Raw genomic sequence first — 22,709 nt, forward strand, 5'->3', positions numbered from 1 at the left:
AAAAAGATTTTCATCTCGGCATAAAGCTTTTATTAAAAATATTCATCAAGTCGTGACCACTCACATAGTTTTAGCTGATACAATAAGACAAATTCGTCTACTGCAACAAACAAAACATCATGGTTTATGCAGCACACATTCAAGTCTCTCTTTCCCCTTTATGGCAGTTTCCACACTGACAAAGCTGCTTCGGCTGGTGGGACGACAAACATCCTGTAATCAGTAAAACAAATGCAATAAATATATGTCATTCATAGATATGTCATTCTAAAGCGTATCTACTGAAAGCTTTCAAATTGAGAGTTAAATAGATTGCGAGTGTAATTTTCGCCAATAAAACGTGTCGATCGAGTAATTAATTGAAGTAACGATGTTACCTAATTACTTTAGTAAATATCACTGTCCATGCGATTTAATAATAGAGTAAAATTCCTAAATTTGAGATCACAGACAACGCGTTTTACGAGTGATGACATTTATTATGGCCTAGATGAAAATTTCGTGCCGATGATTGGCTAAGGAAGCGACCTCTTATTTATCACTCGTGGTTTCTTTTCAGATATATTGCTTTTTAAAAGAGGGCCTCATTCAAACGCATATATCTCTGGACAGGGTTGGTCTACAAAGACAAAAATGGCATCAAATTGTAGCTGATGTTTTAGCCTTTTATGGGTCTTAATTTCATTAGATCGAATTTTTTGACGCAACCACATCTTTAAAGCAAGTATTTTTGTGGAAAAATATATTTTATTTTAATTGTTTGTGAGTATGAAAACAACCATAACTACTTCAAATAAATAACATAGCATTAAATCAAATGTATCTAAAACTGTGTAACATGAAAACCTAAATTAGATGTAAAAACTAAATAGATAAAGTAGTAAGAAGTAAAACGGATTATATTGATACTCTCCTTATAGTACATGTAGCTCACTCTAACCTATAGTACATGTAGCTCACTCTAACCTATAGTACATATAGCTCACTTTAACCTATAGTACATGTAGCTCACTCTAACCTATAGTACATGTAGCTCACTCTAACCTATAGTACATATAGCTCACTTTAACCTATAGTACATGTAGCTCACTCTAACCTATAGTACATGTAGCTCACTCTAACCTATAGTACATGTAGCTCACTCTAACCTATAGTACATGTAGCTCACTCTAGCCTATAGTACATGTAGCTCACTCTAACCTATAGTACATGTAGTTCACTCTAGCCTATAGTACATGTAGCTCACTCTAACCTATAGTACATGTAGCTCACTCTAACCTTTAGTACAGTGTAGCTCACTCTAACCTATAGTACATGTAGTTCACTCTAACCTATAGTACATGTAGCTCACTCTAACCTTTAGTACAGTGTAGCTCACTCTAACCTATAGTACATGTAGTTCACTCTAGCCTATAGTACATGTAGCTCACTCTAACCTATAGTACATGTAGCTCACTCTAACCTATAGTACATGTAGTTCACTCTAACCTATAGTACATGTAGCTCACTCTAACCTATAGTACATGTAGCTCACTCTAGCCTATAGTACATGTAGCTCACTCTAACCTGTAGTACATGTAGCTCACTCTAACCTATAGTACATGTAGCTCACTCTAACCTATAGTACATGTAGCTCACTCTAACCTATAGTACATGTAGCTCACTCTAACCTATAGTACATGTAGCTCACTCTAGCCTATAGTACATGTAGTTCACTCTAACCTATAGTACATGTAGTTCACTCTAACCTATAGTACATATAGCTCTGTACATGTAGTTCACTCTAACCTATAGTACATATAGCTCTGTACGGTGTAGTTCACTCTAACCTATAGTACATGTAGCTCACTCTAACTTATAGTACATGTAGTTCACTCTAACCTATAGTACATGTAGCTCACTCTAACCTATAGTACATGTAGTTCACTCTAACCTATAGTACATGTAGCTCACTCTAACCTATAGTACATGTAGTTCACTCTAACCTATAGTACATGTAGCTCACTCTAACCTATAGTACATGTAGCTCACTCTAACCTATAGTACATGTAGCTCACTCTAACCTATAGTACATATAGCTCACTTTAACCTATAGTACATGTAGCTCACTCTAACCTATAGTACATGTAGCTCACTCTAACCTATAGTACATGTAGCTCACTCTAACCTATAGTACATATAGCTCACTTTAACCTATAGTACATGTAGCTCACTCTAACCTATAGTACATGTAGTTCACTCTAACCTATAGTACATGTAGCTCACTCTAACCTATAGTACATGTAGCTCACTCTAACCTATAGTACATATAGCTCACTTTAACCTATAGTACATGTAGTTCACTCTAACCTATAGTACATGTAGCTCACTCTAACCTATAGTACATGTAGCTCACTCTAACCTATAGTACATGTAGCTCACTCTAACCTATAGTACATGTAGTTCACTCTAACCTATAGTACATGTAGCTCACTCTAACCTATAGTACATGTAGCTCACTCTAACCTATAGTACATGTAGCTCACTCTAACCTATAGTACATGTAGCTCACTCTAACCTATAGTACATGTAGCTCACTTTAACCTATAGTACATATAGCTCACTCTAACCTATAGTACATGTAGCTCACTCTAACCTATAGTACATATAGCTCACTCTAACCTATAGTACATATAGCTCACTCTAACCTATAGTACATGTAGTTCACTCTAACCTATAGTACATGTAGCTCACTCTAACCTATAGTACATGTAGTTCACTCTAACCTATAGTACATGTAGCTCACTCTAGCCTATAGTACATGTAGCTCACTCTAACCTATAGTACATGTAGCTCACTCTAACCTATAGTACATGTAGCTCACTCTAACCTATAGTACATATAGCTCACTCTAACCTATAGTACATATAGCTCACTCTAACCTATAGTACATGTAGTTCACTCTAACCTATAGTACATGTAGCTCACTCTAACCTATAGTACATGTAGTTCACTCTAACCTATAGTACATGTAGCTCACTCTAGCCTATAGTACATGTAGCTCACTCTAACCTATAGTACATGTAGCTCACTGTAACCTATAGTACATGTAGTTCACTCTAACCTATAGTACATATAGCTCACTCTAACCTATAGTACATGTAGCTCACTCTAACCTATAGTACATGTAGCTCACTCTAACCTAGAGTACATGTAGCTCACTTTAACCTATAGTACATATAGCTCACTCTAACCTATAGTACATGTAGTTCACTCTAACCTTTAGTACAGTGTAGCTCACTCTAGCCTATAGTACATGTAGCTCACTCTAACCTATAGTACATGTAGCTCACTCTAACCTATAGTACATGTAGCTCACTTTAACCTATAGTACATATAGCTCACTCTAACCTATAGTACATGTAGCTCACTCTAACCTATAGTACATATAGCTCACTCTAACCTTTAGTACAGTGTAGCTCACTCTAGCCTATAGTACATGTAGTTCACTCTAACCTATAGTACATGTAGCTCACTCTAACCTATAGTACATGTAGCTCACTCTAACCTATAGTACATGTAGTTCACTCTAACCTATAGTACATGTAGCTCACTCTAACCTATAGTACATGTAGCTCACTCTAACCTATAGTACATATAGCTCACTTTAACCTATAGTACATGTAGTTCACTCTAACCTATAGTACATGTAGCTCACTCTAACCTATAGTACATGTAGCTCACTCTAACCTATAGTACATGTAGCTCACTCTAACCTATAGTACATGTAGCTCACTCTAACCTATAGTACATATAATACTACATATAGTTTAAACTAGTTTAATTATTTTTTCTTATTGCTTTTTATGTCACTTGCATTTCATCAAATTTATCCTTACTGAGCTAATGCATTAAGAACATCAGGCACTGTCTACGGGAAATTGCATTGGATATTGAGACAAATATTTGCCAACTTTTATGTCATATATCAAGAGTTTTATATGTAGAGTGAATCGCAGTTTGAGTTTTGATTGTATTTGAGATGAAAATTTAGATTGTTATCAATTCTTGGCACTGTTAGTACATCTAGCTTCAAATTTAAGGAACTACTTTCATAAGCATGAACTACCTTCATAAACATAGTTTTAACTCTCTATATTTATTGTAAAGTAACATTGATTCTGCAATGAGACAAGTGGATTTGAAAAGTAAAATAAGATTCATGTAACATAATATTCACCTAGTATTGAACTTAGTTTGTTTCTGTTCTGATCCAGATGCAACGTTTGTATGTCTTTGCAAGAAAGTTTCAGTTAGTTTACTGTAAAAATGAGCTAGAAATATTTTCATTGCTTCGTAATTTTAAGGCAATGCACTTTTATTCAGTGTTTTCTGTTGAACACTCCAGATTTACATTATTATACCGTCTGGTTTTTGCATGGAGTAGCACCACTTATTTTTCATATATAGAACTAGCTGTGGTACCCCGCGTTGCCCGGGTATTAAAAATCAGCTTATAAGCGATGAGAAGTAATGAGACTTGCCTGCCTCTTGCTATTAGCCTGGCAGATTTCCAATGGGAAATTTTAGTAAGCTAACTAATGACAATCACTTATGCAATCACCCTGCGTGGTATGCAAAGCCGTTGAGTATGTGAGGCTTAGATTGGCAAGTGAACAGCTCAATCTTTGTGGCCTATTGGGTAGTGCGTTGGACTGGTGAAAGGTAGGGTCCGAGATCAAATCTTCTTCTGTAGGGATTCTTTATTACAAGATTTTAATAGCATTAGCTGCAATGCAGACAAACATGACATAAAACATACTTTGAATAAAACATACTTTGAGAAATATACATATATATAGACTAGAAATTTCACTGTCATACAGCCCACGACCAAAGTGATATTGGAAAAAAGAAAGATTACTGATGGTTGAGAAATGCCACATTGACCAATATTAGAAGTAAAATGTACTGATATTATTAGAATAACCAAAATTATTAATATAGTAATAATATAAAACCAATGCACAATTTTGTTTACATTTCCAAACGTCATATCTAACAATATCAAGAAGTTGTGACATTTACATAGATTTAAAAAAATCTATTTAAAAAAGTGTTTGGTCATGACAAACAACAATAGTGAAATAAAAAGATTATATGTTCATATCTCTCCCCCTGCAATAGGAGAAATGCAATGTTAGAAGTAAAATGCATTGATATTATTAGACTAACCAATATTATTAATACAGTAATAATCGAAAACCAATGCCCAATTTTGTTTACATTTCAAAGCGTCATAGCTAACAATATCAAGAAGTATCAAGAAGAATATCCAAACTTATAATTAAATATTGTAATAATCTCATTAGAATCGTTAGAAAAAAATATCATCGTCATTTCCTTTACTTTCACTGCTTTGGACATCAGTTAGAATACCAAAGTACTCAAAAGTTTCCAAAATGTCAGTTACTTTGAAATAGGCAAAAAAGAAACGATTTTTGTACTTCTACGTTAATTACAAAAACCGTCGCCAATTCGACAATGCTATAGACTGGTGAAATGTGCACGTTATTTTTTCGTAAAATGCGCACAACTTAATCGTTCTCTTTTCTGTCGCTCGGCGTTTCATTTGCCGGTCTTAATGTTGATAAAGTAAGGCTTGGCCAGTTTTAATAACGATTTTTGGCCAAATTAATCTGTCTATTTATGTATAATCCGATCAGATGGGTTAGTTTTAAGATTTTGCGGTAACCTTTCAAAGACTTGGTAACATGTTTAAATAGATTTGTATGTGTTTTGTATCGTTATTATACTTTAACGAATCTACAAAAAAATGGTTAAATTTGTTGATGAGATTTCGATGCAACGGTTTCGACGTTGTTGATGAATAGTTTTCGTAAGTTGTGTGCACATGCATATATCATAAAAACTCAAACATTCACTCCGCTCGTTTGTTCGTGGGATTACACATATGTAATGTACCGTAACTCTTGCATTCTTGGAGATTTCATGTTTGTTCTAATTCAGATCAGCAGTGTTATGATAGTGCATAATGAGGTAAGTATAGCAAAAACCCTGAGATTATATTTGTTGTAGTCAGATACTGCCTCCTGCACCATCCCAGAACTAGATTTTCATTTGGCGCATGGCTCCCTTGGAGGCAGGTTCACTACTGTTGAAGGTCTAATATCCAACATGAGAGATCAGGTGAGAGAATTACAAAAATGACATAATCACCTTCTGTCTATCCTCTCTGGTCATACCGACGTACTGCTGAATATTTTTGCTTTGTATTGGCCTGAAAGGATCTTATCGTAGTTTTGCTTTATCTCTCAAATTGCCTTCTTTGGGTACAAGATTTTTTTGTTATATAAGCGATATATTGTATATTAAGAAAATGAACACTAGACAACGACTGCCAGACAATGACCACCAGACAACGACCTGCTAGACACTAACTGCTAGACAACGACCGCCAGACAATGACCTTCTGACAACGACCCCCTAGACAATGACTGCCAGGCAACAATTGCCAGAAAATATTTTGAAATGTATTTGCAATATTATGCCTTTGAGTCATTTTTTTCAAGATGTTTTATTAGCAAAACTGCCTAATTCAATTATCTGACAGACCGAACTTTGCTTCTGACAGATATTTTATATTGAGTTATTCACCATGAATAGTTTGTAATCTTGAACATTGCTAAGGCGCCCTTACCCTAACCTACCCAGAGCTATGCACTCAAACTATTGAACTCCACAAGCCACTGCGACTGTCTTACCTCATTGAGTGATTCCAGCCAGTCTCTGACAGGCTCCAACAGTGAAGTTATTTTGAACGACCATGCGTTTTATTGTAAGTCACATGGTGTGCCATTTTGCTATACAGTATACATACTATTTTACTTTTGCATAGCTTAAGGATACGGCTTTCACATTTACGGGAGGGGACAGTGCTGAGCCGTCCCATCATCAAAAAATGACAGAGCTTTGTGTCAAATTGGATGATATCATCTCAGCCAAGATGTTAGATGTGCATATTGTACTTGATGACCCAGCTGGCAACAGTTATCTTCAGGTATATGCCCAAACGCCTACACCGCGTCTAATCCGCCTAGTGAAGTTATTTTCTCTTAGTCTATAAATCTTATTATAGAGGTAGCTAGCTAATGCTTTTAGGTTTCAAAGCTAATCGTATGTATCAAACCTATTAAACCTAAATACAGCAATTTATTTGTAACTAACATACAAAACCAAAGTTAATTGTCAGGCTAACAGATTTAGGTGTCCTGTTAGTGACACGTAAATCACCAGTTGGAGACATCATGTGCTGCTTCAACAGGTGATTTAGGTGTCCTGTTAGCGACACATAAATCACCAGTTGGAGACATCATGTGATGCTTCCAACTTGTGATTTAGGTGTCCTGTTAGTAACACCTAAATCACCAGTTGGAGACATCATGTGATGCCTGCAACTGGTGGTTTAGGTGTCCTGTTAGTAACACCTAAATCACCACTTGGAGACATCATGTAATGCCTGCAACTGGTGGTTTAGGTGTCCTGTTAGTAACACCTAAATCACCAGTTGGAGACATCATGTAATGCCTGCAACTGGTGGTTTAGGTGTCCTGTTAATAACACCTAAATCACCAGTTGGAGACATCATTTTGATGCCTCCGACTGACACTCATACATATGGAACTGCATAAAGCTATGTCCACGTCAGATTTATATTCTAAGACATGGCTGTGGGCAATTAAAAATCAGAATTTACTACTGCTACTTGACTATGGGTAGCTATTTTCAAGGTTAGATGGCGCATTTGAGGGGTTGTGAAACACTCTTCAAATTAGGAGCGAGCAAGGCGCTCTTGTTGTACAGTAAAAAACTGTGGAGTTAGTTTTGCTGTCAGAATTGCTGAGCCAATCTAGGGTTATGAAAAATTGAGTTCATCACAATTGTTCCGCTTACAAAGTCGTTAGACTAAAGTCAAACCTCTGCATATAACTGTCTTTGCATCTTCACATCTTCACATGTGGATCACAGTTCCAACTACAAATATTTAACATTACGCCTCATTCCCGGCAAATGATGTTTAAAGTTCGTTGAGATACTGCTGAACATTCAGTGATACTGAAGAGCTCAGCGAAAATTAGTAAGAGAAAATGCTAAGTAACAAAACGTACAGTGAAGTCGGTTGAAACGTTATCCAGTCTAAGAGTGAATTATGCTTCGTACTGGTATCACTACTGGTATCACTACTGGTATCACTACTGGTATCACTACTGGTATCACTACTGGTATCACTACTGGTATCACTACTGGTATCACTACTGGTATCACTACTGGTATCACTACTGGTATCACTACTGGTATCACTACTGGTATCACTACTGGTATCACTACTGGTATCACTACTGGTATCACTACTGGTATCACTACTGGTATCACTACTGGTATCACTACTGGTATCACTACTGGTATCACTACTGGTATCACTACTGGTATCACTACTGGTATCACTACTGGTATCACTACTGGTATCACTACTGGTATCACTACTGGTATCACTACTGGTATCACTACTGGTATCACTACTGGTATCACTACTGGTATCACTACTGTTATCACTACTGGTATCACTACTGGTATCACTACTGGTATCACTACTGGTATCACTACTGGTATCACTACTGGTATCACTACTGGTATCACTACTGTTCCCTAAGGTTATCTTATCTATATTAATCACTTTGTCATTGTGTGCGCATACTCTGTGTACACACTTTATTTTCATCATCGACTTGTTGTGTGAGTACTAGCAAAAGCACCAGCACCAGCTTATTTATTCTCTTTGACTTCTGACATAACAGCTTGAAATGCAGTAATGCATGTATTACATCAGAAGACCGCCCATTCAGTAGATTCCTTCTTTGCACAAGTTGTAAATTTGAGAAAGGGTTCATCATTAAAAGCTGTTTCCATTATTGATCTTTTTAGAACCGAACAGGGGTTAGCTGTTTGAGTGGTGTTGTGTGATGATTTTCAAATGTTTTAACTCAAAATCCAGACAATCTTATGATAACAGACAATCTTCATGTTAACCTGCTGTGGTGTTTTTAGTCTGACAGCGTAATAGTATTCTCTCAACTCTTTTGTGCTGCAGTATCACACTGGAGCTAATTTCGCAAGTTGCTTCCCCTCCCTTTGTGAAAGCATGACTCTTCAACAATCCATTTTTAGGATGATTTACTCTTAAGACATAATATCTTGTACGGGAGTTGAATAGTTCATTTCCTCAGTTATTTATGCATTGAGAAACAGTACCTGATACTGTAACATTACTTTATCATACTCTAGGATATATATGAGCCTGAAGTAGACCCGTGTTTATCTGTGGAGGTGTATGAAAGGACAGAGGAGCAGAATGATGACCTTGGCCTCTTTGGTATGAATACATCCTCGACGGATGCTCCTCTCTCATGATTACTGTGTATTTTAGTAGGCTACATCTTGTTATTCACCAAAAGAGCATACGCATTTGGAAACAAATGCTTTCCCTTTATGAGAACTATTTGCCATCATATTAATGTAAATTTTATATTGTCAAAAACTGCTGTTTTATGTTATACAATGAAATATAAATATTGAATATTTTATAAACACATATTAGTTGTGATACTACCCATGCTTGTTAGTGCTCATTGTCAGTTGCGTTATTCAGAAAATCATGGCTCTATAGATTTTATCCTTGTTCAACATAGCGGTGTACCGAAGAAAGCTGGCAGATTATGACCAGATTCGTACAGTGTAGTCGCTTCCTGCTGAAACAAGGAACTCTCCCGCTCTGTCAAATATGGCGGCTTGCACTGCATCCTCATGCCCAATGAGTGATGTAACTTTGCCGGTGGCTACCTCAAACATCTTAACCGTGGAGTCATTGCTAGCGATGGCAACAAGCTGGCCAGATGAATCAAATGTAGCGTGGTTGGCCGGGTGGGGACCAACATCAACCTCGGATAGTTGAGCCAGACTTCTAACATCAAACAATTTTAAATTGCCATAGGAGTCACAGGAAGCGATGGTGTCACCCCTGCTGTTGAACGTGGCGCTGTTGACAGAATACATATGCCCATAGAATGTCTGCGCGCAGAGACCGATTCTGGTGTCCCAAAGGGATAAGGTTTTGTCTGCTGAGCAGGTCAGTATCGTGTTGGAGTATGGTACATACTGGATGCTGTTGACGGAATCGGTATGACCTCGAAGGGTGGAACGACATCTCAAACTATTCAAGTCCCAGATTTTGCTGGTGTTATCCATGGAGCAAGTGGCTAAGAAATCACCACATGAGTGCCAAGAAACACCCCAAATAGCATGCTTGTGTTCAATGAATGTGTGGACACACTCAGCCTTGGAGAAATCCCATATCTTCACGGTTGTGTCACCGCTTCCTGCAACAACAAATACGGTTCATTCAAACATGCCAGATAACACTCATTTTGATGCAGCCAAGCCAATATGTGGCTCGTGAAAGTTGTTCATTTTACAAATATTATATTCGAAATCATTCACCCAAACAAGTGTTATCAATTTTTTTAAACATTCTTTTGTAGTCTCAACATAATTGCGCAATTGTAGCATTCTTTTTTATGACCGGGTAGGTGAGTGTATTCTATCCAACCAAAAGTTGAGTTTCAATGATTTACAAAAAACAGTGTTAGTGAACTTATTTTTAAAATTCAGCCCTGTTGTTGCTTTACAGAAATAATTAGATAGTGAGTCGTCTCTCTTTAGGCTTTATTCAAATTATGAGAGCACCATCTGCAGATTAGGGTATCACCTATTTAATATGTAGAAAAAAATGTAGCAGGTTTAGTCAATCAAATTGTCTAATCGATTACGCTTTGAGAAGTTGAATCGAAGTCTTCAATGCTAAAATTATAAAAATACCTGTAGCAAGCTTTCCTCCAGATGGATGGAAGTCGCAGGAAGATACCCAATCCGTATGTCCTTCTCCAGTCATAACGAGATCACCACTCGGAACTGCCCACAGTTTCCATGTGAAGTCATCGCTGGTAGTTGCGATTACTTGCTTGCGAGGGTGCAATGCCACACTGGATACAGCCAAAGTATGAGCCTGAAAAGTTGTGGTCAGCCTAAAGCCACCAGTTCTGGTCAGGTGACCAGGAGAGTTTTTGGCATGCACTAGCTGTGGGTTTATGCCACTATCCACAGGAAATGCTGAATCCTAAAAATCAAACATGACTTGTAGTTACATCAGAATGATACATTTCAGTTATTAATTCTATAACCAGATATTGTACGTGGTTCAACACCTTTTCATGCCTTTTCTGCATCATATTTGCAACATCCTTGTTTGCTTCTTGTTTTCTGCGTTCTTCCACCAGTGTCCTCTGGCTTGGACCTAATCCTTGGTTATCCGTTGCCATTTCTAGGCCTTTCTTGCAGAGTCTTTGGGAAGCCATTGTTTTTGAAGGGAGCATTTCTGAACCATTAAAATCCTAAAATGTTTTGAGTACTAGCACTGAATTGCAGTGTCACACAATTGCAGTATCATTGGTTTTAGAACATTTTAAAATTGAGTATGTTGCATTGATTTAGTATTTACTACGCAGATATAACAAATAGTAAATAAAGTCAAGTTTCTATTGATTACTAACCAAAATGGTCACTGATGTGTTGAGCTATAAGGTATTTTTTCAGAGCTACAAGTGTCTGAACTGCACGCTTGTTAATCATAGTATTTCGATTGCAGCTGTGAGAATTTAAGTATAAACCAAAATGTTAAACTATACCTTTAGGGCATCAATATTGTCAATCGTGTTTTGCAGACCGGTAACCTGTCCTAGTGCCCTATCCTTTTCCAGTTTTGACAGCATCTTTTCCTTCATAGCTGTCTCATACTTCGTTTTCAAGTGTTTTAGGGTTGGCTCATAGGAGGCATAATGAGCCTGTAAGTAGACAAGTCGGTGTACTGCTCTTCTCTCACATAGATTTTGCAATTATATTCTTGGACCATCCTAATCATTTATGTTCAGAAATATGAAAAAGTTGAACCACCATTGTGTAACTTAGGGCTTTTTAAGCAATCTTGACGTATATCCATCTACCTTCAGCCTTTTGATATCTGTAATCAGCCGGTTTTTTTCTTGCACCACTCGCCAATGATGCATTCGATGATAGTCTCTCTCTTTTCGAAGCTTTACATAAGATTCCTTTGCTTGCATTGCTGCTTTTTTGAACTTATCCACTTCTTTTTTCAAGTACTTAATCTGAAAAAAGTGTGTGAACTTGAACTGCAACAATGCTAGCATGAAAAATCTGACGAGCTCAAACAAGTTGCCTACTCAAACGCCAATACAATATTTTTTTCACATTGTATTTTATATAGGTATGTATATTGTACATATGTATATTCTTCATAAGGTACATTTTCACCTCCGTCTCCATTTGACCATTCTGAATATAAACCTCTGGTACATCTGTAGAATAGTCTTCTCTGATCAGGCCTTTCTGCTGCAGCTCATACCACTCGCATTGAAATGTATCAAGTGTTTTATGCATTCCCATTCGAACAAGAAAGTTTCTAACAAAGTCGTCGACAACTTCCGGTTTTGTTGTTAAAATGGATCTTTCGAGTTGAGTGCTTCCTGTAGGAACCTGCTTTCAAATAAATCAGCATGAAGCAAGTTTGACAAAAAAGTAATTAGATAATATAAGCATGTTCTACTACTACTGCTACTTAGTTTATTACATGTATTTGAAAATTGCTTTTTAGGACGGGTACGATACCCGCACGATGACGACAAAAGATTTTTTATGCAGGTAGTCAACAATTCGAATGCCCGAACTTACATGAATGGCATCGTAATCTCCTCTCTCTTCATTTATCACACGGAGAGCTGTATCTAAATCTTCCTCAACAACACTGGTAAAATCATCGTCTAAGGCTACGTTTTCATAAGCAAATTCTTCGTCTGAATCTACTTGCAATTCATGCTTCTCTATGTAGAAGGCTTGTTCCGAAGCATCTTGGTCCGCCATACCGCTTTCTTGTAACTTAGTTACGGAAGATTCCGGTTTTATAGACCTACAACTCCGTTTCGATATCGAAATTCTCTATATGACGCAATATAAAGTTGACACATTTTAAAACTTTTTACCAAAATACTTTTATTATCGGAGCAGCCAACTCCTTAAACGTTGACCGATAATCACCGAACGAAGTTAGTAAGTTATACCTAAATTTTCATCAAGTTCATCGATAAATATAGTACAATCATTGCTAACCCAAGTTTGTATTCTTAATTATCATAGCTTATACTTGACCACTTTTTGTTTAATCAATCCTCGTATCAATCCTCAAGCTCGCTTTTAATAATAATGTAATAGCTTGCTCAACTTTGCTCCTGTATTGTATAGCTCCTGTCACGTGAGAAAAAATAAAGTAAAATAATAATATGTAATAATATAATATAATAATATAATATATTTAAACTATATAAATATATTTTTGTTTGTATAAATATAATGTATTTCTAAATTACTCGTAGTGTAGTGTGATGCAAAGCTACAGCTTTGTCACTGAAGAAAATTTAATAATATTTTATAAATATGTATGTATATAATTATTCAAACTAAATGAAAGTTTCAAAATTTAATAAAATACAACTTATAAATGCAATTGTGTTTTTGTGTGGTTCTATATAATGTTGTGTAAGGTAGCACTCCTGACTGTTTTTCTCACGTAACAAATAAATTTTTCGAACTGGCAAAGTGGCTCTTCCTGCCAGGTAAAGAAATGTTCTCTATATCAATCAACTGTCAAATCAATCCTGCGAATTTTGTGTATGATCTGTTACCGTATCTGCATGTCTGACACAAGTTGTCTTCTCCTGAATATTTTATACTTATCTGCCAGCTCAGTAGTTGTCTTGCCTCGCTTGGGCACCAATGTATGTTCCTCTGTAGAATGAGTGTTGTTTTATCAGTATATAGCCTCTCTAGGGCGTCAATTTCAAGTGCTGGTTGCAAACTCAAATATTGTTGTCGTATCAATAATAGATTGGCCTATCTCAGGCTTCGATATAAAGTATATTTATCAATAGCAAGCCTCACTTGGGCATAAAATGAATGGAGAAATTTGTTCAAATATTTCGTTGTTCGTAGTATAATAAGTGTATATCTCGTCAAAATGAGTGATAAAAATGTGTCCTCAGAAACGTACAAATGCTATCGTAGTATTCAGCCAAATGGCTTTATCTCTTCGAGGCAACAGTTGTAAAAGGGGTATACGATTTCACCCACTTGGCCTCCCTGGCCCGCTCTCTGCCTGGCCTGTCCGGCGTGGCCTCTCTCTGGCCTGTCTTCTCTCTGGCCTGTCTTCTCTCATCTTAATCACTTTCAGAGGCTCCTTATATACAAGCCATCTGAGAATAACAACTTTTAATTGGCTTCTAGTCAGCATTTTGCAAACTTTGTGCAATCGCTGACTGTGCATATCGCAACAGATCAGCTGTGGTGGAGCGGGTGAGCTCATCTTTCTGGGAAGCCCATGATGTTTAAAAAACTTAGCCAATTTTCTGAGTGTGGAATTTATAAAAGTGTCTCTATCTATTTTGTTTTTAGCTTTAAAAATCTAGAAAAATTCTGGAGTATGTATTTCGCTCCATTCTTTTTATTACTTTAAATGTCATATTTTTAAAAAATTTATTTTAGCTGTGAAAATTCTTGAAGCTTATTTTTTTTGAGGCTCTGCTTGCTGCTAGAAGCCAGCTCCTTGAGAAATTCCATGATTAAATGGAATCCCATGGAGACATAGTTGAAAGGACTGTTTTTCATGAGTTTGATAGTTCCTGAAGACTGCTTTGACATTGCTAGTGTATAATAACAAAAATTAGCATAAAACATAAAATTTAAAACCAACATAAAGTAAAAAAAAACATAAAATACAAAGATTAAAGTGTAAGCTCAAGTCATGCAGTTATTGTTTATGTAACATACTCAATCTTTTTATTGTAGCTCGGGGATGTACGCATGGAGGGTCTCTTCTACTCTGTACTGGCTCTATATAGGATTGGATGGCTGCTCAGCTCTCACGTCTCTCCTTCCGATGTTTATGCAATACTTTGATGAGCTGTGTTGAATCTGAATAAGCATATAAATAAATGTATATATTATGGTGAGATAAAGTGATTTGTAGTTTTCCCGGCCAGCTAGCATCTGACATTCTGGGGTGGTCTGTTTGTTGTGCTAAGATGAATAGGTGATTAAATTTCCTTTTTGCGTGTGTTTTGGTACTCATGGGTCATAGTAGTTGCTGGTTTCCTTGGCAAAATAGGTTCTCCTGGGTTTCTTCCAAAACTGATATCTGACACTCCTAATAATAATGTAATAGCTTGCTCAACTTTGCTCCTAATGATCGGCAACGCCGATGGAGAACTTATCTGATAACAGGACGCTGCTCCACTGGTTTATTAAAGGACCTAGAAACAAATCATCTGAAGAAAACCCTATTCTACGTATATTACCAAGAAAACAAATATCAATATTAACAGGGCTCTACACAGGCCACATAATCTTACAAAATTACCTATACTAACTCAATTTAACATTTACACCAACATGCTCATGTTTGGATGATGACGAAACAGTAGACCATTACTTTATGCAGATGCAGCGATTAGACCAATCTAAGGAAGAAAATATTTCCTAACCCTCACAACTATTAACATCTGCTAGAATTTATACATGAAAGTGGCCGAATCAATTGAAAACAAAATTAATCCACTGCAGATAGACGATAGAAGTAAACATCAATGATACTCACACATGCAGATGATACAGACCATACTATAGTCATCCAATTATCAATTATCAATTAACAATCGATCTTGCCACAATCAATACTCATAGAGAATCTAGTCTTCAGACATGAACCCTTATAAATAATATCAACCAATTTATTTTTGTATAAGTTATCCCGCATAACTTATTTGAAGTCATCCTCTCATGTAAATTTTCTTTTAATTTTTACACAAATTATTTCAAACTAAATATGAATTGTTCACTGAAATCTTGCATTCAGGATACTTTTACAGTTTCAATTTTATTTGATAATATGACTGAAAATAGAGGCCTTTTGTTATCAGCAGAATAAAAGATCAGTAACTAACAAGCTTGCTTTTTACGTGTTTTTTTTCAGTTCCACCATTATTATATTAGTTAAACCACTCATTAGTTTTTTTAATTTTATATACTGCTTTTTAATTTACTTACTGTGGTACTTTGTAGAAAACATTGTAAAATATGACCATTGCTTACCACAATAAATATTGCTCATATAGGTATAGCTACGTACCTGTCAAAATAACTAATTTTGGTATGTGAAATCAAATCTGTTACAAACTGATTTGGGAACGTAGCATTCAATCGTTCTTAATTATATACCGGTAGCTCAAGATTTAAGCAAAAAAGATTTAAGCAGATTCAAAAACAGATTTATTCTGTACTCTTGGTCATTTCAACATAAGAAGATAACCATCAACATATACATATCAATGTAAATCGTATTATACATAGTGACATTACTGAACACTACATTTTTTCTCTCCTCAAAGACATTCACTTCGTGACATAAATGGAAAGATAAGCAGTTAGTTTGCGAATGTGGTGATTTGTCAAGTTCCTGAATTAATTCTTGCAACACATGACTACTGATTAACTAAGTGTCCATTGCGAGTCGATATGAGTTGGGAGGTAACTGAAAATCAATTACTATGCGATGAGAAAACTGAGATTGCCTCTTCAAATTGGAAAATTGTTTTACTTGAACTAAGTTGCCTATTTGTGAACCGAGGTCTATAGCAGCTCTGGGTCTATCCGTATACTGTTTCTGTTTATCCTCTGTCATCTATACCGGAACAATCTTCAGCTGGAACAATTGGCTTGTCAAGCATAAGTTTTAGCATCTTTCTTCCATGAAGTGAGGCTGTGGGCAACTACCAGCAATGACTTCACATAGAAGCTGTGGGCAGTTCCAAGTAGGGATCTCGTTATGCCTGGTGAAGGACATACGGACTGAGTATGTCCTCCTATGGACAATGGCAATCCTTCTGATGGATGGCAATCTTGTGATTGCCATCCATCAGAAGAAAAGCTTGCCACAGGTATCTTTATAATTTTAGCATTGAAGACCACTCATATGTTGATTGCCATTTAGCATAGAACCACTCATAAGTTAATTGCAAGCAATAAATATCAGCTTATAGAGCTACTTCTCAGCTTCCCAATGCATATTTATTTATAGATCTATGACAAGTTGGAGATAAGTTATAATAGCAGAGTTGTTGCACCCAAACGGGTGAATATCACTTCGCTCGAAGGAGAGTGCAAAATACAGGCAACATTCGCTTCACCCATAAGAGGCTTAAATTTTCCCAATGTTCTGATGAGCTATTTAAAAAATACAACGCCGCTCTATTTGAATGTCACCTCTACTAAAACGCCACTACAGGGAAAGGGTTAAAAAATAGAGTCCGAGGGGATTGAACTAGATACTTCTAAGATGCTACAGTAATTAGGTACTGAAACATTTGAGAAGCAAAGCGAATGTTCGACAAGATATGGTAAGTTGCCATAAGTTTTCTCTTGTCACCAGTTGATTGAAAAATGATGTTCTATATTGTACTGCAGACAAACACATATAATACTATTAGGTCGCTGACCAGTGAAATATTATTTCCCTGCTTAGCATCTATAACTGCGTTGAGTACGTTATTTATATAATTTGACGAGAGAACTGCAAACTCATGTTATCACTAACCTATTACTCTTAGATTTTAGAAATGAAAATTTGATCCAGATAGAGATGCATGCGTTGCAGCATAAATCAGCTTTTACTAAATCTTCTATTGGAGCAGATCCATCTATTAATCAAATAGTTTTATTAGTAATATTTTGGTGATGGCTGAGACATTAATCCAGTTTACAAGAATGAAACATTGCATGATTTGGGATACATTATGATTTTTTTATGAAGAAAATAGATTTGACTAAGTTTGATCGTTGTTGGATATATATTTTTCAAAATGATTCCATATTCGCCAAAAAATGAGCCATGCTGGAAACTCTAAAAATGTTAAAAAAGATGCAGATTCATGAAAATGACCAATATCAGTTTCAGAAATGTAATACACAAAGCCTTCAATAAGGGGTGAAAATTTGGGCCAATAAAACATTACTTGGATATAACACGCTAAAATAACTCAGAAAGATGCGATGATGCAATGGTATTTACTCGTGTGCATTGTGTCAACCATATAAACATAAGATAATTAAAACCCAATATGCATAAATAGAATCAGCATACAAATTTGATGAGTTGTTGCAACAAGCTTTTAAGCACCGGGCCTATGTTGCCATATAACAATTATTATAAATCGATAACAAAACCTACAAAATTTTCTCAACCTGATTTTCATGCACCAGGTAAAAAAACTTTGTTAATTTTTTTATGACTGGCGAGTTGCAGCAATAAGCATCATTCTGCCAGAGTCGACAGCATCTAGCAAGTGCTTGCCATCCATGGCCAACGCATGAGCGGCTCGCAGCATTCCCTTCTTGTATTCATCAGCCATAGTCGTCGAAAGGTACTTCTGGGCAGTCTTCATGGCGGAAATGAGCTTTGCCATATCCGAGCTGAGTACTTTGTGAGCCATTTCGATGTTGCTGTGAGAATCTCGAGGAAGGCTTGAGATGATGGAGTCGACACTCGCAAGTTGTGCCCTCAGTTCTGTACCAACTGCTTTAGTGAGCTCTACATAATCTGCCGATTTATTTTTAGTAACTTCGCTGGACAGCATCATAACTGACTTGACAATATTTGTCGTACAACGATAAACTTCATCGTTTGTTCTATCTAAGTCTACTTTTACTGATTGAGTCCTAGGGCTAGAAAGGTTACTGGTAGGGGGCGTTCGTTTGGTGCGCAGAGGCACACCCATTGTCTTTTCACTAGATCGGAGCCACTCCGAGTCAGCTTGTGATACTTTCTGCTGCCGTTCCAGTTCAGCCTGAAGGAGTTGCCTTTCGGGATTGTGACCATTTTGTTGATGCATTGTGGAGGGAGGCGAGGAGTGGTTGGAATGCCAAGAAGTGCGGGGGGATGGTACCTGTCAAAAAGACCACATCTGAAAAGATGCAAGGAAAAAGATTTAATAGTCACAAAGATGGACACAATCAGCCGTGCATTTGGTTAGCAATCATTAAAGGACAGCCAAGAGAGCAAAAAAGCGGTAAATCCGAAATGGGCGATAAAACCTGGCAGCAAGGATCTTGGCATCAAAAGAGAAGCTAGTGCGCACCATAATAGGTGAACGATAATAGATTACACGGAGCCAGTGACAGAGTTTGACAGGAAGAAAGCATGGACAAGGAGTTGCGGTCACCTGATAGTGCCCTGAACTAAGCAGCGTCTGCATTTTATCCTCGAGACTCGAATTAGAATGGCTACCAAGACTTGTGGCACTTCCCGTTTGACTGAGGTGCTGTGTCTGGTACCAGTGCTGATCAGTGAGCGCATCCACTGACATGGCTTGCAAGGCGGGATGGATATCACGAGCAGGCTGTAACACACATACAGCACACATACATGCTCATATCTAGCGGGAAAGACAGATAATAAGCTGAGCAGCAACTGGAGCGAAAGCCGAGCAAGGATTAAACATGCAAACCCTTGTAAAAGTAAAATAAAATGCATAGCCATCTGAAGTGAGCTCAAAATGAGAACCTCCGTGTTTCCATGTCTAATTCATTTTCAAGTTGCTGCGTGTTAGACAGACATACCTTGACTTGAAGCCACCTCTATTATGATAAAACACATTGGTGATTGGCCTTACTGAAACAGCATGAACTTTATCTTTGTGAATGCAATGCATAGCATGTGAGACATATGAAGGTTTTCCACCGCTTTATGTAACTGGCTTTGGGAGTTATGCGCCTTATGCGCTGTGACATCTGAGTCAAGTGAGAACATGTGTAAACAGGAACATGTGACAAAAAAACACATTTATACACAAATGCTTATCTCATATATTAATGTGTGAATGAGATGGCAACTGTTTGCTATTCCATAAACCCTGTTTACATTCTCACACACTGTTCCCACTAGTGTAAATGCGCATAATAGCTGCGGTTTGTGGTTTACAGGCTGTGTAATACTGGTACAGCAAGCGGAACTATTTGTAATATGCTAGTCAGCCTTTATCAGGCGACTACACAGCATGAGCACACCCCTTCATAAAATAGAATAAGAATGATGATGGCAAATCACATATGACAATTAAATTTTGGCATACTAAGCTAAGTCCTCCGATGTTTTTTTCGTACATAAGACCATTATGTCAGACCATTGTATATCAGACCATTGTATATCAGACCGTTGTATATCAGACCGTTGTATATCAGACCGTTGTATGTCAGACCGTTGTACAGTGCACCCTCGAGATACGATTACCCTGATATACGATTTTTTCACCTTACGAAGTCAAACATTGTGATATCTTCACCTCGCTATACAAATTTTATTTCACCATACGAATTTGAGAAAAGTTTCGCCCGGGTAAAAATTTGGCCGTCGGTGTGCTCATAAGACACGTCGAAATAAAAAAGACACCGAAATATAGTTTGCCGAAAACATTCTTAGAACGTTTAGAAGAGACACGATGATCGACTTCTATCATGTCCGCGTGGAAAATTTCGTGTAAAATACACAAGCGAGAGCAAATATTCATTGGTAGCGTTATTATAGCTTTTACTATAAACTTTTAAGTCAGCATACGTATATAATTACAACTATCTAAATTTAATTCGCTATCTATGGAATCTGAGACCGATACAAACGTTACAAAACTGAGGAAGAATTATTTCTATGTCAACAAAGTTGGATGTCGTAAATAAGAAGAAGGGACTCGTATTATTAACATTGTCGAGGAATATGATCGCAACCAATCAGCATTTGCAATTAATATTAAAACAAGAACTCCATTAAAGCAAGCACAAGAAAGAGCTTCCAACTGAAAATTTGAATGAGCTAGGTCATGCACGCGATCAGCATTTAAAAAGAGCAACCATTTAGTAAAGGCGAGGATGTAGATGCAGAAAATCCCACATTCGCAGAAATATTTCAAGTGTTTAATTTACTGATGTGTACTGGTACATTAAAACAATGCATGTATAATATATATTATTCATCTCTTGTGTGGCATGTTTTTCATATTTTATTCATTTTATTTGTTTCATTTTGATTTTATGTTATATTTTCTTGTTTAACCGTGTCTTTGAATATGGGCTTGTTATCTTCTATGTGAATACAATTCATCATATGTATGTATGTATGTATGTATGTATGTATGTATGTATGAATGTATGTATGTATGTATGTATGTATGTATGTATGTATGTATGTATGTATGTATGTATGTAAGTCATATAACTAGCTACTCAAGATAGTTGACACATCCACATTACTTTCTGAAACTTGCTAAAGCCCTGTCCCCCCATAGGGTATAAATACGTACAAACTTTGTATGTTATGGTTACATTGATTCTTGTGCACATTTCATACAAGACAAACTACTGTACCACATTCTCTGGATCCTTTTACAAGCGCTAGCTAGCAATTTTCTGCATTGCACCATCAATTTTTTCGTAGAAAAAGTAGAAAAATTGGACAGGAATGGACAACTTCTTTTAGCCTGCTAAAAAATTCTAATTCATTACGTTTTAAATTTATTTACAAGTGTACAGCACCATAATTAGCATTGATACGTTTTTGCCTCCTCTCTGCTTTACCCTCTACATGTACCAGCTAAAGCCACATTACTCCAAAGGTATGTACGTCCAGTATAGAAAATATAATTTTCTTTTTCTTTTCGGTAGCCATTAAATGGTCAAGTGTGCGAGAGGCCGCTTTCTATAACTGCATCGCTCGGCCTTATTGATTTAGGTTGAAAAAGGTTTCAACCAGATAGGCTGAAAGTGAAGATAGGAACTGCTGAAGGATAAAATTTCGTGATAAAAATTTGAAATTCAGTAAAATAGTTCAAAATACATACTAAAACTTAGTTTGAAGTGTGGGCTTAGCAAGCTAAACTTACTTGAAGTGAATTCAAAGTTTATGTTATGCGTACCTTTTGAAGGCAGGAACTCCTCACCGTACGTACTGCATTTGGTACACACATTATAATTTTGTGTTTTATTGCAGATCATAACCATTAAAATACACTAAATACAATACAGTTACTATAGGTAACTATAATTACTAAAGTTAACATACTATTTTGTTGCTAATTGTCAATATGTACACATTTTTATAAAAAAAATTGACGATTTTTACCAGGGGGTGTTTGCATTGTATAATTACAATGGTCTCTATACCCCGATATACGCTTTTTTTACCATACGATGCCAAACCTGGAACGAATTAACATCGTATCTCGAGGGTGCACTGTATATCAGACCATTGTATATCAGACCATCATTGTATGTCAGACCATTGTATGTCAGACCATTGTATGTCAGACCATTGTATGTCAGACCATTGTATGTCAGACCATTGTATGTCAGACCATTGTATATCAGTGCAACTATTCCTAAGAAAAATTATGTGCGACTTAAATAAGTAAATAAGTAATAACCTGTAAAAA

The 22,709-nt window shown here is 36.6% G+C and overlaps 3 protein-coding genes across 4 annotated transcripts in view; 1 reads left to right on the plus strand and 2 right to left on the minus strand.

Annotated features, from left to right (window-relative positions):
- LOC137395198 (zinc finger protein ZPR1-like) overlaps positions 1-9,634 on the plus strand; it is a 30,784-nt gene extending 21,150 nt beyond the window's left edge. The window contains exons 8-10 of the mRNA XM_068082037.1: positions 6,079-6,189; positions 6,899-7,060; positions 9,343-9,634. Of these exons, the coding sequence (XP_067938138.1) occupies positions 6,079-6,189; positions 6,899-7,060; positions 9,343-9,468 (399 nt within the window). The 3' untranslated portion in view covers positions 9,469-9,634. The remainder of the gene's footprint in view (positions 1-6,078; positions 6,190-6,898; positions 7,061-9,342) is intronic.
- A 16-nt stretch (positions 9,635-9,650) lies between these two features.
- LOC137395197 (sperm-associated antigen 16 protein-like) lies at positions 9,651-13,047 on the minus strand. Its single transcript, XM_068082036.1, has 7 exons — positions 12,859-13,047; positions 12,442-12,663; positions 12,114-12,275; positions 11,799-11,954; positions 11,319-11,504; positions 10,933-11,230; positions 9,651-10,433 (listed from the first exon to the last, which is right to left on the minus strand). The coding sequence occupies exons 1-7, from the start codon at positions 13,045-13,047 to the stop codon at positions 9,772-9,774; spliced, it is 1,875 nt and encodes a 624-aa protein (XP_067938137.1). The 3' UTR covers positions 9,651-9,771.
- Positions 13,048-18,062: 5,015 nt separating this feature from the next.
- LOC137394838 (focal adhesion kinase 1-like) overlaps positions 18,063-22,709 on the minus strand; it is a 67,768-nt gene continuing 63,121 nt past the window's right edge. The window contains exons 14-15 of one of the 2 annotated variants that reach the window (XM_068081607.1): positions 19,452-19,628; positions 18,063-19,175 (exon numbers count right to left, since the gene is read on the minus strand). In XM_068081607.1, coding sequence (XP_067937708.1) covers positions 18,516-19,175; positions 19,452-19,628 — 837 coding nt within the window. In that variant the 3' untranslated portion in view covers positions 18,063-18,515. The remainder of the gene's footprint in view (positions 19,176-19,451; positions 19,629-22,709) is intronic. The other variant, XM_068081608.1, reaches the window with a different exon arrangement.

The sequence above is a fragment of the Watersipora subatra genome, chromosome 4 (assembly GCF_963576615.1).
Source record: "Watersipora subatra chromosome 4, tzWatSuba1.1, whole genome shotgun sequence".
Lineage (NCBI taxonomy): Eukaryota > Metazoa > Bryozoa > Gymnolaemata > Cheilostomatida > Watersiporidae > Watersipora > Watersipora subatra.

Bases quoted from the DNA above. Each gene is read 5' to 3' on its own strand.
- LOC137395197 (XM_068082036.1), bottom strand. From the start codon at position 13,047: ATGGCGGACCAAGATGCTTCGGAACAAGCCTTCTACATAGAGAAGCAT. The intron at 12,276-12,441 runs GTGAAAATGTAC...CACTTTTTTCAG, and splicing joins ATGGTCAAATGGAGACGGAG to ATTAAGTACTTGAAAAAAGA. The intron at 11,955-12,113 runs GTAGATGGATAT...GTCTACTTACAG, and splicing joins CAGATATCAAAAGGCTGAAG to GCTCATTATGCCTCCTATGA.